Source organism: Tauraco erythrolophus, chromosome 10, assembly GCF_009769465.1.
Source record: "Tauraco erythrolophus isolate bTauEry1 chromosome 10, bTauEry1.pri, whole genome shotgun sequence".
NCBI lineage: Eukaryota > Metazoa > Chordata > Aves > Musophagiformes > Musophagidae > Tauraco > Tauraco erythrolophus.
In genome coordinates this window covers 33,152,506-33,168,151 of record NC_141474.1, presented here as the reverse complement: position 1 = coordinate 33,168,151, position 15,646 = coordinate 33,152,506, and the positions used below count along the sequence as shown (strand labels likewise).

The 15,646-nt window shown below is 37.1% G+C and overlaps 1 protein-coding gene across 1 annotated transcript in view; it reads left to right on the top strand.

The window, feature by feature from the left end:
- Positions 1-15,646, top strand: part of ITGB3BP (integrin subunit beta 3 binding protein) — a 32,380-nt gene that overhangs the window by 4,914 nt on the left and 11,820 nt on the right. The window contains exons 3-5 of the mRNA XM_086617079.1: positions 4,140-4,278; positions 11,102-11,174; positions 14,699-14,777. Of these exons, the coding sequence (XP_086473205.1) occupies positions 4,140-4,278; positions 11,102-11,174; positions 14,699-14,777 (291 nt within the window). The remainder of the gene's footprint in view (positions 1-4,139; positions 4,279-11,101; positions 11,175-14,698; positions 14,778-15,646) is intronic.

Here is a 15,646-nt window from a genome sequence, read left to right as displayed (position 1 = left end):
CCGCAGTGGCACTAAAAAAAAATCATTAGCAATTTAATTAGCAGCTTAGTGTACCATTACCCAACTTGTTCTGCTCAGAATGCAGCTGTGACTGTAATTTTGCATCTGTTTCTTGGGCTGTAGTAACATTTTTGTAAATGAGCGGTCCAGCTGAAGTGACATACAGTTCTTTTTCTGCCTTTAAGCTATTCCTTCCCTGGCCCCCTCCCTGTAAGATGAAAAAAAAGAGTTATTTGATGGCTACCTGCATTCAGGTTCTTGTGCAGCAAGAAGCTTAACAAAAACCCATCTGAATGATAAAAACTTTTACTGGAATCTCAATATTGTAGGTTTACACCATGATTTTTAGTTCATGTGATGCCTCTAACAGATACCTATCAAAGATTTAAGGTGTACCACAGTTAAATAATGTTGTAGAAGGTAGGAAGGAATGCAGGGTGATAAACACACCCAGTTTGTGTGAAGTGTCTGGTTTAGGTCTGCTGCATCCCGTGCTGTTTCTATATTTTCCTGTAGAAAAAAATATCCATTGCTGTTTCTATATTTTTTTCAGGAGGCCCTCATTCCACCGCCGATCAGACTACCCAAAGCATGCCTGAACTAACCAAACCAGAAATCAGTATTTTTAGATTTTGTGATGTTAGTATTGTATCATTAAAAAAAAGCATAACTGGACTAAGATTCTTCTTGGAAGAGAAGTTCTTACTGCCAAATACATACTGTCCTTTTAAGTATGTATTTTAAGCTACCTTTTACAGGTAGCTACTCAAAGGAGTCAGTTCTGTGCAGAAATATGGTGGCTGAGCGAACTGCTGTACAAGCATGAAAAATATCCTGAAAGTGTAAGCAGGTTGGAGATTCTCCCTGTTAGAAAAGAGATTTAATGACATTTAAATGCCTCAAGTGGCATTAATACTTTACTGTAATTAATATTTCATTTAAAGGTGATTTGAAACATTGCTTTAACCTGTTAGAATGCAGCAAAATACTGGTGGCAACAGAATGAAGGTTTCTATCAGGTGTTGTTTAAATACTGATAGACTGCCAAAAGAGTGTAAATGGCTGAGGCAAAATTAGTTAGGGTATTCAAGACTAAACCAAGCCAGAGTAATTTCCAGGAGCTATAAGAGAGCTAGGTAACTGGGCAGCAAATTAAATCTCTCAAAATACGGTGTAAGTCATATCACCGATGACCAATATTAACACTGTTGGGTTCTAAATTAAGGCTGACCACTCAAAGCAGACTAGGAGAAGAAAAACCTCAAAACTGCAGCTTTGTGTAAAAGTGCAGTAAGATATTTCAGAAATAGAAGAGCGAGCAGCACTGGAAGTATAATGCCATTGCATAAATCAGTACTTTGTCTTCACCCAAATGAGAATTGAATGTACTGTCACTATTTTAAAGTATTATTGCAGGAATTATACTTCGAACTTGTACCATTTGCTGAAAGAAGATGAGTGTGAACATAGACTGTGGTACAAGTGGCACAAGAAATGCCTTCAAACGAAGGAGGTTAAAAGATCAGGATGTTTTAATAGGAGTTCAGTAGTGAAGAGCAGGAAGGGGGTATAATAATATGCTGTATTCTTTTTAGAGGGGATATTGGACATTATATACTTTTATATAATCGAGAGGAATTTAATAATATTGCAGGGTAGAAAACTGAAAGCCAATAATGGACACCTATCTTTTATATGATGCGTTAGCTTCTAGAACTCATCCTGAAATTTTGGTAGAAGATGTAATAAATACACTCCTTGGTACAGATAATGGGAGTTTGCATATCTATGTAGGTGTGAAAAACAGGAGTATTGTGCTTCAGGATGTGTAAATCAACTGCTAACTGTAGAATTGAGAAGAAAACTTCTGAGGATTACAGAATTTACCATTATACTTCTAGGTACAGCTTGTATTCCTAGTTTTATATTTATTGCCTCTGTATAAATGTATACTTTTTAGAAGCAGTGTCCTTATAACACCTCAACAATTTGAGATTAATTACGTAAACTTTAATGTTTTCTGTCATTAATTTACTCAGTAATGAAGTGTAGCCTTTTCCGAGGTCCTGGATTCCCGCTGGATTATAAAGGCTTTAAATCACCTTTGTATACGTAGCTTTGTGATCCGATGTGACTTACATCCTGATACGACTTGTGCCTTTCACACGTGTTAGCTGGTGAACCTGATTATTTGCCTTAAAAATACTGCTTTTGCCACTTGTGCACCCTTTTGAAATCTACAACTGATGTGGTTTGATTTTCCAGGGGATATTTGTGAGACCTTAAACCTGTGAGGCTGAGAAGTTCTCAGAGTTGTCTTTCCATTCCATACCATGCTCCGGACTCAGGCTGCCTTTCCTCTCAGCCATGTCCCCAGTAGACCCTTTTCCCAGAGCGTGCAGGAGATTCCCGTGCTTAGGAATCCTTACTGGTCTTGAAGATTTGTATGCCCTTTGTTTAATCTGGTTTAAAAAGGAGTAGCATGGGAGTCTTATTCCAGCAAAACAGGACAACATATGATTAAGTATGAAAAGGGAATAGATGAGTTACTAATTTGAAATTGCAGTGGAAGTGTCAGTTACCAAACTGCAAATATCAGGTTGTCTCTTTTTTTTTTTCTTTTTTTTTTCCCAACTTGGCTTAAGCACTGTGTGTTCTTTAATGAATGTAAAACCCAGATCCTCACCTTGTACTTCATTCATGGTATTGAAACAGCATAATATGCTTACCTATTACACTTTTTCTAACATGAATAAATGGAATAATAAATGGAACTTAAAGAGATTACAGAATAATCATGTATAATAAAGCTTCCAATGAAGAGATACTGTATGAAATTAAATGACTGTTAAGAGTGACATGAAGACAAATGATAGACACTCCATTTTACAGTTTGGATGAGGCTCAAGTTAGTAGAAAAGGCTAGTTGTTTGGGAAGTAGATGAGTCATTCCTTTACTTGCTCCAGGTAAAAGACTGAGATAAATCAATTTGTCCCTCAGACTATAAAGATCTAGAATTGTAACAACTTAAAAAATGAATAAACCTCTTATTCTGGTTTTCTGTGCAAATCACTTTGATGATACTATGTTTCCAAGAGGAGAAAAAAAAGTAAACCACTGAAATGTAGAAAAAAAGAGCATTTCACTGCTTTTAGACAGCTCTTCTTTAAGCCCTTGGGAAGATTTTGCAAGGGACTGGAAAAAGTGGCTTTGCCCAGGATGTCCCTTTGTTTTTTGCGTGTTATTACAGTGAAATAAGTTGTGTTTTGGTTTGTTTTTTTCCTTCTGTGTGTTAGTAGTGTAGTGAAATCCCAGTTCTTCAGATTGGCAATTCAACATCCAGTCTAGAGAGTCAACTGTGTCCCAGATAACCCCAGTTAATATTTCAGAATTGCAGACTAGTTCTTCTGAAAACTTCTTTGCAGAATTCCTTTAACGTCATCAAATAACTCTTTTTATATCATTGGACATACTGAAACCCTAAGTCAGAGAAAAGATTTTGAATTTAAGGGACTCACTTGGCTTTTTTTAATTAACACTTGTTTGGAAAACCATTAGAAATAACTATGTTTTGATAAAATTAAAATTAAAAATACTTGCTTATAGTTCATGTGTCTTAAAATCTCAATACTGTAGGAAAAATAATACCAGGTTTTGACTGCTTTTTAGAAAACAAAAACAAAACCAAAAAAAGCCAGATGTTCATGCCAGAATACCTAAATCTCTGGAAACCACGTACTTTTTGTTTATGAAAACTGGGAGGCTGGTGTCTGAAGGGCTTTTTTATTTTTTTTTTTTTTTAGTAAAACTAATGTTAATGAGGAGGGGGAATGACAGAGAGGCTTGGTCGGCACTTGGCAGCCAGTGAAGGTCAACCCACCACAACATATAACATGGGCTTTTCATAAACAAGAGTGCATAAAGTTAGGAATTCCTTGGAAAAATCTGGTACCAGGTAGTAAATGTTCAGAGGGGCTTTGTCTGGTTGGAAGTGCAATATGTAACTCTACAGATAGGAAAGGCAGAGGCCAGCATGTAGTTATTTTGCAGAAGGGAAGTTTACAGCTGTTGTAGGTTTAGATGGACGTATCTTTAGCCAATGTTCATCTAGATTCTTTGTCTTTTGCTGCATTTTTAGCCATCTGATGCAACACCTTCGAGGACCAAAAAAAAAATTCTCAACTCGTACTCACCGACAACAGGAACACGCCAAATGAGTCCGTTTTCGTCTCCCACGAGTCACAGTGCACAAAATCTCAGAAATCGCCCATCAAATGGTTAGTTGAACATTCTGTCCTTCTTTTTGCAACATTTTTCTGGTTATTGGCTTGATTTAGTAACGTCTCATGTGATGTGTTTGATTTCTTTTCCTCTTAAAGAGTTTTAATCTCTCGGAAAAGCTGATACTGACTTTCAAAGCTTGAATCTTTTCAGTATGAGTCTTGAGGGTGTTTGTGAAACAGCTTCTTTATGAAACAAGTTTTGCTTTCTGTTGATCAGTACTAAAAATGTTTGGCTTTGGCTCAGCAAAAAAAAAAACCCTGCACTGGCATTTTTGTCAATAATTCCATTAATTCCACTGATTAGGCATGTTTATGCTAGGAATGCTCTTTGTTTGCATTTTTTCTAAGTCCCAACTGTCATCAGCAGAACTGGTACGTGCTAGTGACAGTGACTTTGTTCTCCTTTGGATTATACAGGGAGCTGTTCTGAGGTTGCTGTGTGCTTCAGGTGATTGCGAGGAAGTCCTGGCTTACTCTTGCAAGGCAGAGCAATCCATTGTTTATAATACACAGCTGAAGTCTGGACTCTCTCATGGTCAGGAGAGCTGGAAAGAAAAGATGTGCACAGTTGATGCGTGTTTGATGTTGTGGCCTTTTGAGAGCTATGTTGAGGTTTGTGGTGCAAGTCCTGGTTTATGTACTTCCTGATTTCCATCAGAGGGACAGCTGTTCTTGCCAGTGACATAAGTGCTTGCATGCATACACACATATGGCATTTCTCAGCTCTGTCTCTGTGAATATGGAAAGTTACGTAGATTTTATCAAATCAAAGCTAAAAGGGGAGTTCACTTAGTTTAACTCTTCTGCTTTACATTCTTTTACGTGATTTTTTTACTATTGTTCTTCATAGTGAGGCACATCAAGGCAATTTTTAATGAATCTAACATAACACTGAATCTCGTTAGCTCTCAGAAAAAAGGCTTTTTTATAGTTACATTATTTCCAGTTCACTTTAGGTTATATGTCCACTTAGTTACACAGCCACAGTTTCTGATGCAAACTATGACTGCTCAAAAGTTACGTTTTCAGTTGTCTTAGCCTGCTTTTATATATGTTGTGGTCTTTTTAAGTGTTAAGGAACCATTAGGTCACCCAGTGTGACCTATTTATATTAAAAAAAAAAAAAAACAAAGATACTTTCTTGTCATCTTTCCCATGTAGAGCCCAAGAGCTTTTATTTCCTTGCAGTACAACTCCTAGAAAGATGATTAAGTCTTGATCTGAAGACTTCAAATTATTTAATAATAATTAATAATCATCATCATCACTTCTCTTGTTTCCCCTGTTAGCAAGTTCCTTGTTCAATTACCTTATTAAAAAAAAAAAACACCTTCTGCCTGATTTTGAATTTGTCTGGCTTTAATTTTCAGCCATCAGTTCTTGTTATGCCTTTTTGTTGGGTTAAAGAGCTTTTTATGCCCCATATATTTTGGAATTTATGTGCAGTAATTGAGGCCTCACTAACATTCATGAATTATGATGAGTAGAAATATTCTGAGCAGGATAGAATAACCACTGTTTGAAATTTATCTAGATGTCTGCAGATTTTTGCACTAGCTATTACACCATATGCTCTCATGATGGGTCTGCACAAGTGGATTTTTTCCTCTAGGAAAAAAGGGATTTTTTTTGTTTTAAGAGAATTTGGGGATTCTGTCAAAACTGACTGAACTAAAAATGAAAATTGCTGGAAGCCTTCAAGCTGAGATCTGTGAGCATTACATCCCTTTTCCTTATTAAAAATAGCAGAGTGTTTGAGAAAGCGTGGAAGCATCGGGTGTTTTGCTGGCAATATAGCTATGCATAGTTACCAGCCTCTGTGCAGGGGTTTTGGTTTGTTCATGGTTTGTTTTTTTTTTTTTTTTTAATTAGTAATCACACTAGGAAACTAAACAGAAGCAGCTATATCCTAATTCTTTATTGTGCTGCCAGTCTTCATTATAACCTGGCTTTGTTTCCTCATTACCTGTTTGTCAAAGAGTTTTAACACAGTTTAACACAAAATTTAAAATCTATGCAGTTAATGCGTGTTTAATTTCGTGTCCTTTTGAGAACTATGTTGAGATTTGCAATGAAAGGCCTGGTTTATGTACTTCCCAGTGTAGGGAGAGAGTAAACCTTCATGTCCTAGAAAGTAAGGGTCTTTGCCACAGTGGCTACCCTGTCTTGTGAACAATTCCTCCTCTCAAAACTGATGGCTGCTTCTTGATTCCTAAAAAGATGATTATTTGGCAGGGTGGATATCTCCACACACCTGCTTACTTCACTTTCAGAAATCTAAAGAGACATTTAATCAGCCCTTTGAAGTATTGACTCCTGCATTCTTAAAATACTGGAAGCAGTTTCTCTTTGGGATTATTTTCAGCTCTGAAAAAGTTGCTTAAAGCATTATCTTAAGTATTCCCACCGATATCTCTGGTTACGTGTTGAATTTTCTCCTTGGAGTTTAAACCAAGTTAGACAGTAATCTAAACCCCACTGTTTCCTAACTTTCTGCTTACTGGGAAAAGTAACTCCTCCTGTGAGCAGCATTCTGACTTAGTCTGTTAGGGAACTTATGTCCTTGACATATGAATTTATCTACTCTATTTTTCTACAGGAAGAAAGGTTTTTTCAAAGTATTCCCGGGTCAAATTTCTATGGCAGTCTCTACTTATGTCAGTAACAAGGAAATTTTGTGTTTGCATGTATCGACTCCTATACCAGTCTCAGGATTTGATGGTACTTCCTGGATGAAATGAAGAGCCTGTGTGTCTTTTTTTGTTTTCTTTCCCCTTGTGGTAAATATGAATCTCTTCCTCCTGTACGAAGAAACCTTTCCATGAGAAGAGTTGCCAATAGGTTGTTAGTGCCATCAGTTGTGTACGCCTCTCCTGGAATCTGTCACGTCAGGCAGAGGTCAGCTCATACACCTCAATGAATTGTTTTGTCATGATGTGGCATCCTACATTCTTACCCAGTATGCAGAAAAAGTAGTCAGATTCAAGCAAAGTGGCTGCATGTCATAGCTAGCTGCTGCTGATCCCTGAATTAAGGGTGCCTGTATCCTGAGGGAAGAACCAGATCGAACAATCCATGTCCCATTGAGTACTGGCTGAGGCACTGGGAGCAGTAAGCTTTCTGTTAGTGTTGCCACAGCACAAATGCAATTCTGAAAAAAAACACCTTCTACTTTTTTATATATAAATGCAGATTTTAATTTTGTGGCTGTCTGCAGGGTATGAAGCTATACCTCAGCCTGGCTGGATATCCACCTGCACTTTAACACTTAACGATTTTAAAAGCTTTTTGCAAAGGTATATAATTGTAACAGATACAGAATTTAAAATGCTATGGCTCTTTAGATATGTCCTGTTGAGTATCCCTACATGTTTGTAATTACCTGCTTTAATGACCTCTTTCTTTTAGTTTTAGTCGATGCCTTCTTGGTGACACAACACATGACAATACACAAATGTTTAAATATGCGACAAGTTTTAAAACTTCTTCAGCATCTCTGCATTCGCCTTACACGCCTTATCTCTTAGGTGAAAGGAAAAAGGGGGCAAAATGTCTCGTATTAAAATGCCTGTATATTAGGATGTCAATGGGAAAGGTGAACCTGCACTGTACTTCCATACGGATATTAAGTATGGACATAGGGGAACGTTCTTTTTGCCTATAAAAAGGCTGGTCACATGGTCATAGCTGACATTTAGATGGATAATTATTCAGTAATGTGGTACTAGCCATCTTTTTTTTTCTCCTGTGTTCATATAGCTGCAAGATGGTGGTATACAAGACTTCCTCTTACACCACAGCTTTCAGGTTGTCCTGTTAAACCCAGAATTTCTCTTCTCCTTCTGAAAAAACGCTTTTATTTTAAGCGTTGTAATTTTTGTAATAGATTACTCATATCTCCTGTATGTGAAGTGTTAGAGTATAATCTCTATTCTCTTTTTCTGTGGCCAATATGTCAGAAAACAGAATGAAAATCATTCCAAAATTATGCCATTAGCTGTGAAAACATACTATGGAAAGTGCATGAAGTTGCATGCATCTGCCTCACTGAGGACACAGGTGGAAGTTACTTGTCTTATGAACACGACTTTCTTTTGAATAACAGTGTGGAGGAGTGCCTCAAAAAAGACTAAATCCCTACAGAGTGCTGAGATTGTTCAAAAGTAACATTTATTTTGGGAGAAGACATGCACCAACCCAAATATAAGATAGTGTGTCTTTAAGATGTTGTCCAGTGTGTGTCCTATTGGGCTGCCTGATAATTCATATATTCCCTGACTACCCGAAATCTCAAAACCCATTTATGACATAAATTTCTAAAATAGCAGAATACTAAATCTTCACTAGTTCCTCGTCATTGTTAGCTAACATATTTTTAAGATTTATTTTAAATTGATTTATTTTTATTTAAATCAGGCCAGGGTTCCACCATTCCATAGTACTGGTCTAAAAGTAATATCTGTTTGATGACTGATGACTGATTTAAGTGCAAGTTCTACCGTTGAAATCTTTTGGGGTCTTAACCTTTAGCTACTGTAGTGGAACAGCTTAAACTTTTATAGCACCTTGTCACTCTGAAGTATTTCTAAATGTTTTACAAAATATTGAAATTAAAAGTTAATTTATCCGTGAGTGCTGATACTTACACATAATAATTTAGATCTAGCAAGAAGAAATCAAAGTGTTTAACGCTAAGCGTGGCCTCTCTTTTTCAGTCTCACGTCAGAAAGGAGACGTATTACAGTGAAATGGGAAAAGCACCTCATTCCAGAGGGTCTGTTCTGGGATCAATGCATTTGTTAGGCCACGTTAAAGTCCTGTTGTTTCCTCCAAATCTTTCCCTTCAAGGTGGATTTCATCTTACAGTAACAGCTGTTCAATATGAAGCATTTGTTAGGACTGTGTATACACCTGTTGGAGGGACAATAGATAAGAACTAATTTAAAACACCTTGTGAATTTCCTTGGCACCAGAAAAAAAGCTCTTTCTTGGGTTTTGGGTAGGTGAGTGTAGTCTGATTGGCTACAAGTGTAGTGAGCTCTAGAGCTCAATCACTGGTATGCAATTGCGAGTCACTAATTGTCGAATGCGCTCGTGATGTTATTGTTTAAGTGGAAAACCGTTTTCAGAAAAAAAGAATGAATGTATGGTTCTGCCTCTCCCCCTTCGTATGTATGCATACAGCTCCACCATTTTGTCTTTAATGAGTATCAGATCCATAACAAATCCGTTGCACAGCAGAACAGATCTGTGTCCAAAAAAGGGAGCTTTTACATGGCAGTAGAGAATGAGAGACTGAGTGTGTGTGACTAATACTGTTGGGGGAAATTCTTAAGGTGAAAGGTATGGAAACTCCACACCCTATGATGTCTTCAACTTCAGCCACAACTAAACAGAAACCATTTCTGCTTCTCAGATGTGACCTCTCTGTCGCTGGAACCTAGGCAGATATAACACTTAAAATTTTGTGTTGAAAGTTGACCACATAGATTGTGTGGGGCACAATACCTTGAATAGTTATGGCCTCACTGGTTTCAGTAGATTCATCAAAGACTATTATACTGTGGGATCCTATCAAATGTGACCGTATATACTATTTTTTAAGTGTTACTTAGGAGGGATGCAGTACTCTCTTCTGCTAGTACCTCACCCTCCTGATATGCTAACTGGAAGGCAAGCAGAATTGACCAGCTAATGTACTGACTTTAAAAACAGTAGTAATCGATATACAAGATAAAATTTTAATCTGTTTTTGTTCTAATATGATTTCTGCCTGAATTGTATAGGTTGCAATAAGTTGTGTAAATAGATGGAAATTCAGAAAGTCTTTTGTGATCAGAGATGGATTTTTATACGTAACGATATACATGCACAGTAACAAACAGCCTTTGTAAGTGGCTGTTGAAGAGTCTCGAGTAGGTGGCAGCCAGTGAGCCAAAGAAGTTTCTTAATCTAATCAGCATCACCTAAAACATCCCCCTGTCCACGTGCTTTGGGAGAGCAGTCCATGTTAGATGCTTGTCTTGGAATCTGGTCATTTAAGAATGACCAGATTCTACGTGGCCAAATCCTACATGATTCTACGGTGACAGAAAGGCGGTCCTCCAGCTTACCACCACCACACGTGAGCCTCAGGTTTATTAACAAATCCATGGGAATGGACTTTTTTTGTGATAATATCCTATTCCTCACGGAAGCATGCATCTGCTCAAAATATCAGTGCACTGAAATGTAGAAATACGACTCGTGGTTCAGAATAATGGCAAGTGGCATATGATTTGTCATGTTCCGTCATACGACGAGCTAGAATATTACATTGTCAATATAGCATGCCAGAGCCTTTGGAAGTGATTCGCAACGTCTCTTTGTAGTTGTTTACAAGATGGAGTTGGGGGTCAGGCTCTTTTTATTAAAGGAGAATGGAGGTTTCATTGCTCAGCTGTTACAGTACTTTCGTGGTAATACTCCAATTTGCTGTATTTAGACAGTTAATAGGATAAAAAGCTTCTGAGTAGAACATAGTAGCTATGTGTCAGAATTATACTAACTTCCAGTTATTGATACTATAATCCCAAGGTTTCCATAGGTGTAATGTGGATGGCTGGGGTCAAATTACGGAAGAGTAAATGATAGTGAACTTACTGTGTTTCGTTACAAGGGAATCTGACCTGCTTTGTAAGGGGATTTGGGGTTTTTTCCCTTCCTAAAAGATCATTGAACATTCAGGGTTCATATTAACACGTTTTTCATGTGCTTCAAGTACTCAGTATCTTATTTTCATCTTTATTGTTTCTTTTCTTCCTCGTGAATCTCCCAGAGGATGGAACTGCGCAGAACGGTTGGGAAGGTGGATTATCCAGGAGAGGGCAGCCTCAAACAGAGGAGCACGCGTGAGTGTGACTGCCGAGAAACAGTCTGAGAAAAAATCAAGTGCTGTGATTTTTACTTGCAAAAGATTAGTATTTCATACAGAATTAAATTAATAGTGATTATTTCTTACTACTTGGAATTCCACAGCGTTGAACATTCGCAGGCACGGAATGGCAGGCTTACAGTTCTAGGTACAGATTAATGCAGGGTTTGCAGTACAACTGCCCAGCCAGTGCTTTCACCAGTAGTGGGGCATATGGCACTGCCGATTACAGGAGTTGTACTACACAATGAGATATCGTTATTAAACTACTAAAGGAAGGTATGTTTTACTTTTCCAGACTCTTCCGAAAGTATACATTCCTTTACGTTGTTTTTGGAAGCATTAACTGCCAAAGATACATGGCCTGTAATGCAGGACACTTTTTTGATTAAAAACTAGCCACAGGCAGCCGTGGTGAAACTTCATGATTGCTTTGAAAATCTTTTGAAATTCTCGTCTTTTCTGCCACCATCTCCTTTTAAGCTATAAGCTCCCTGACATTAATGGACTTTGGGCAGCCCACAGTTAGTAAAGCACTTAAATAAATGTTTCAGGTGAAGTATCTGATAAACCGCTTTCCTAAACTCGACAGATGTGAGGAAGGAGAAGTGATAAAATGTTAGAAGTAAGGCTGATACTGTCTCATGTTGTTAGTATTGCTTGATCTTTTCTGTTTTGAAAAACTTTTTAATTGTTTATAACATTGCCAAATCTCACCTGAAAAGTGAACTGAAATTGTCTGTGCCAACAGTGAGGTGTCAGGCTAAATGTGTTATGTATACACATCCATCCCTAAGAGTTGGACAAAGGAAATATTTGTTTCACCTGTGATAGAACTTGGTGAGAAAGTGGAAAGCTGTGAATATCTGTAAGTTGGATTGTATCAGAGATGCCTTTCATCTTTATGGGAAGTTACCCAATTTGGAAGTCCTGGAACTTAGGAGTTTTTTAAGATGGAAGTTATATATGCTCACAAAAACTACTTTGAGTTGAAGCTTTAGTCTAGCTAAAAATCTGAAAGTTTCCTTTCTCCGTGAGCATGCTCATACTTCTTGCTGCTGGTACAGTATTATCCTAGATCATCCATTTCAATACTTTTTACTCAACTGAAATTGCATTTACCAGAGACTTTTGTGATCTCTTATTAGCAAAATTTCCAATAAATTTCTTCGTTCTCCTTCTTCAACACTGTCAACATTTTTGTTACTGAAATCTCACTATCCTGTTGTGTTGTCCTGTCTTTTTAGTTGGTGCTTCAACTTGTCCTCTGGTGGAACCTTGACATATATCTTTGACATCTATCTGAGAAACTCTAATTCACAGCTCAGCATCAACATGGCTCTATACCACATCTCTTCTTCCCTCCTCTGCGAAATTATGTAGTTTTTTATCATTTTGTGCAATGTGACTGTCCTGCATTTCGTTAAGGCCTGGTGCCTGTGCATCCAATTTGAATTATGATGCAAATTCTCCTCTCTGTCCAATATCTGAGGTGTATTTGTCGCTAAAAGCTCACCTCTCAGTTTAATGCAAACCCCCATTGCCCACATACTCCTTTTTTGGCCAACTTCTTTGTACTTTCCTTGTGTCCCTGCTTCTGACAACAGGTCATCCTGTAGGTCCTGTCGATCCTGAAGGCAGAGCACAGCTGCTGTGCTGCAGCTTGTGTTACTGGAGGAGGTATCACCATGCTTGTGCAGTATTCTGGCAAGCTGGTTAACTGACATTAAAGAGTTGGAGTTTGGTCCTTGAGTGGGTTTCTTTCATCATATGCTCAAGGATACATTGATTCTGTTATTCTACTTACGTATTCTGTTGTCGGTATTAAATATTTGTATCACAGTTGTACCTGGTGTCCCAGATAAAAATCTCCCTGGGGCTAGATATTTTATGCATGCATTTCTTTTTTACTAACATATAATGTTTGTGACGTTTATTCAACTAAATACTATGTGTCTTATGTTTGAAGTTGTAGCTCTTCCTCCCTTTTGATTATTGCACTTGAACTTTCGATGTGTTTGTTGGGTTTTTTTCTTGTGATGGATGCTATCCCTCACCATTAGTTTGAAATTTCTTCATAGTAGGACAGTAAGTATCTTGTAAGTGGTGGAGCTTGACTGATGGTAGAATTGTTTGGATGACGTGTTAGATAGAAAAAACAAAATCTTAACAGTTTTGGGTTGGGTTTTTTTTCCACTTAACCAGTGGAAACTGATTAATTGAGGGGGTTTTGTGGTTCAGTAAATCCCTTGGTCAATACATATAGACTTATGAAATTTCTTAGTTTCTTGACTAATTTCTAATTTCTTAATTTCTTGACTTGCAGAACAATTTGAGTAATCATAGTCTTCACTGACATGTAAATGTTTGCATTCAGTAATTCAGTATGTCTTTTAAAAATTGCAAGATCTGCAGAAGACTAGCAGTTAGTGACATGCAAGTAAGACACATTTATAAACTAACACCTGCACAGTAATATTTATGTGAACTTTCATCCACTTTATTTTTACAGGTGGAAATTCTGTTGTACAATACACTGACATTAGCGTTTTCTTTTCTCCATAGTCTACTTTTCCCATGTTGAAATAAAACAGCGATAAGTTTTTCTCATACTGTAGTTCTGTTTCTAAATTTGGAGTTTCTTATAAGGGTGATTCTGCCTTCTGTGTCAGAAAGCAGTAAACAGATTATTTCTCCATTGTCTCCATTTGATTTGCATGTTTAAGTGGTTCAAAGAGAAAATAGCCTAAACCTTAGTTGCAGGGATTTTTTTTAATACATATTCAGTGGAAATCCTTAATCATGCATGAAAATCTGCCATTTAGATCTAATCTAATTGTATATTATTTTCATTTCTATTGCAAAACCCATGAAACTCTGAAAGCTGACCATCTTTACCCTGGTAGTAAAATACATTTGTGGCTTAAAAAGGGAGATAGTACAACAAAGCAAACAAGCAAATAACATAGAATCATAGAGTGGTTTGGGTTGGAAGGGACCTCAAAGATTATCTAGTTCCAACCCCCCTGCAGACAGAGAAACCCTCCACTACACATCATGCCACGTTGTCCCTGTTGGGCTTAGTTGTAACTTCTCATATTTCCTATGGCTACAAGCAGTGTCATACAGACTTGCAGTCCGTGGCTTTGGGGAGCTCGTCCTCTTGACTAAATCCCTGTTCTTAGGAGCAAATGAGTTCAATTCCTGGTTTTACCATTCTCTTCCTGCATGATCATAAGAAAATCCTTTAATATTGGTGAACCTGAGTTCCCATCCATAAAAGAAGGGTATATGTAGTTTTGGCAGTCCTCATATAAATCCTAACCAAAGGCAAGTTATAGTTGGTGTTATATGACACAATCAGGTTGCACAGCCCATCTGTTCACAGCTTACCGAGATCCATCCTGACTGAAAAAACTCTAGGAAACATTATCAACACTGATTCTGAGCAAGTGGTGCTGTGGCTAATTGGAATTGTTTTATTTTTAACTTTTTATGCAGGTTCATGGAATTGCAGTCCAAAGTCAAAAGTTCATTGGTCAAAATTCTGAAAATAAGAGCAAATCTAACAAGTCTACAGGTCTGTTTTACACTGATTTATTTTTTAATCTGCTTTTAATACAGGATTTGAAATAAAAATAAAAATCTTACATACGACATTTGAGTTTTAAGAAATAGGGAAGCAAATAAAATACTTGAAACCAGGCAGGTTTGGCTTGGAAATCCAAAAAATGCAAAAAAAAAACCCCTAGAATCTAGTAGATTTCTTTTTTTTAAACTAGAGGAGTTGATTTTCCAAGTACACCATTTTTAATTTGCATCACTCCTCATTTTGTACAGATAAAAGCATATGAAGTAGTTATCAACTATTATTTATTAGCTGAAATATGAATTATTGCTGCTGAGATTTTTATATCCTTGAAGATTAAATATCCCTTTTGTGTTGTAGTGATTGTACTATTTAGTTTACCACTGATGTGTCATCATTTAATAGTCTGTTTAATACATGCTAAAATGCAAATCACTTTTCTGTTTTATTCACATTTTGTTTCCTGAATAAATGTAGCACAAGGTTGGTTGCTGTATATCAATATCTGAGAAATAATTCTGCGCGCTCAAAGTACCGTATTGATTTATTTTGCTTGCATATGTGGTCTGACAATGTTTTATTTACAAAAAAAAAGAGACTGATACTAATTTAAAATATTTTAATTGAAATGTTTCTTTTGAAAACTCTATTGAAAATCCTTTCCGTTTCTCATTAGATTGATGGTGTACGTTTTTAGGTCTACCACGAAATGCTGAGGAGTGTGTTCAATAGAATCTTAAATGCTTGCAGATTTCCATTTTACTAAGTATTACAGCAAGCTTGTGCATGTGCCAAGATTGCTTTTCTGGGGATCAAGTGTTAATCTGTTTAAACAGCTGAAGCGTAAATAACAGGAGATT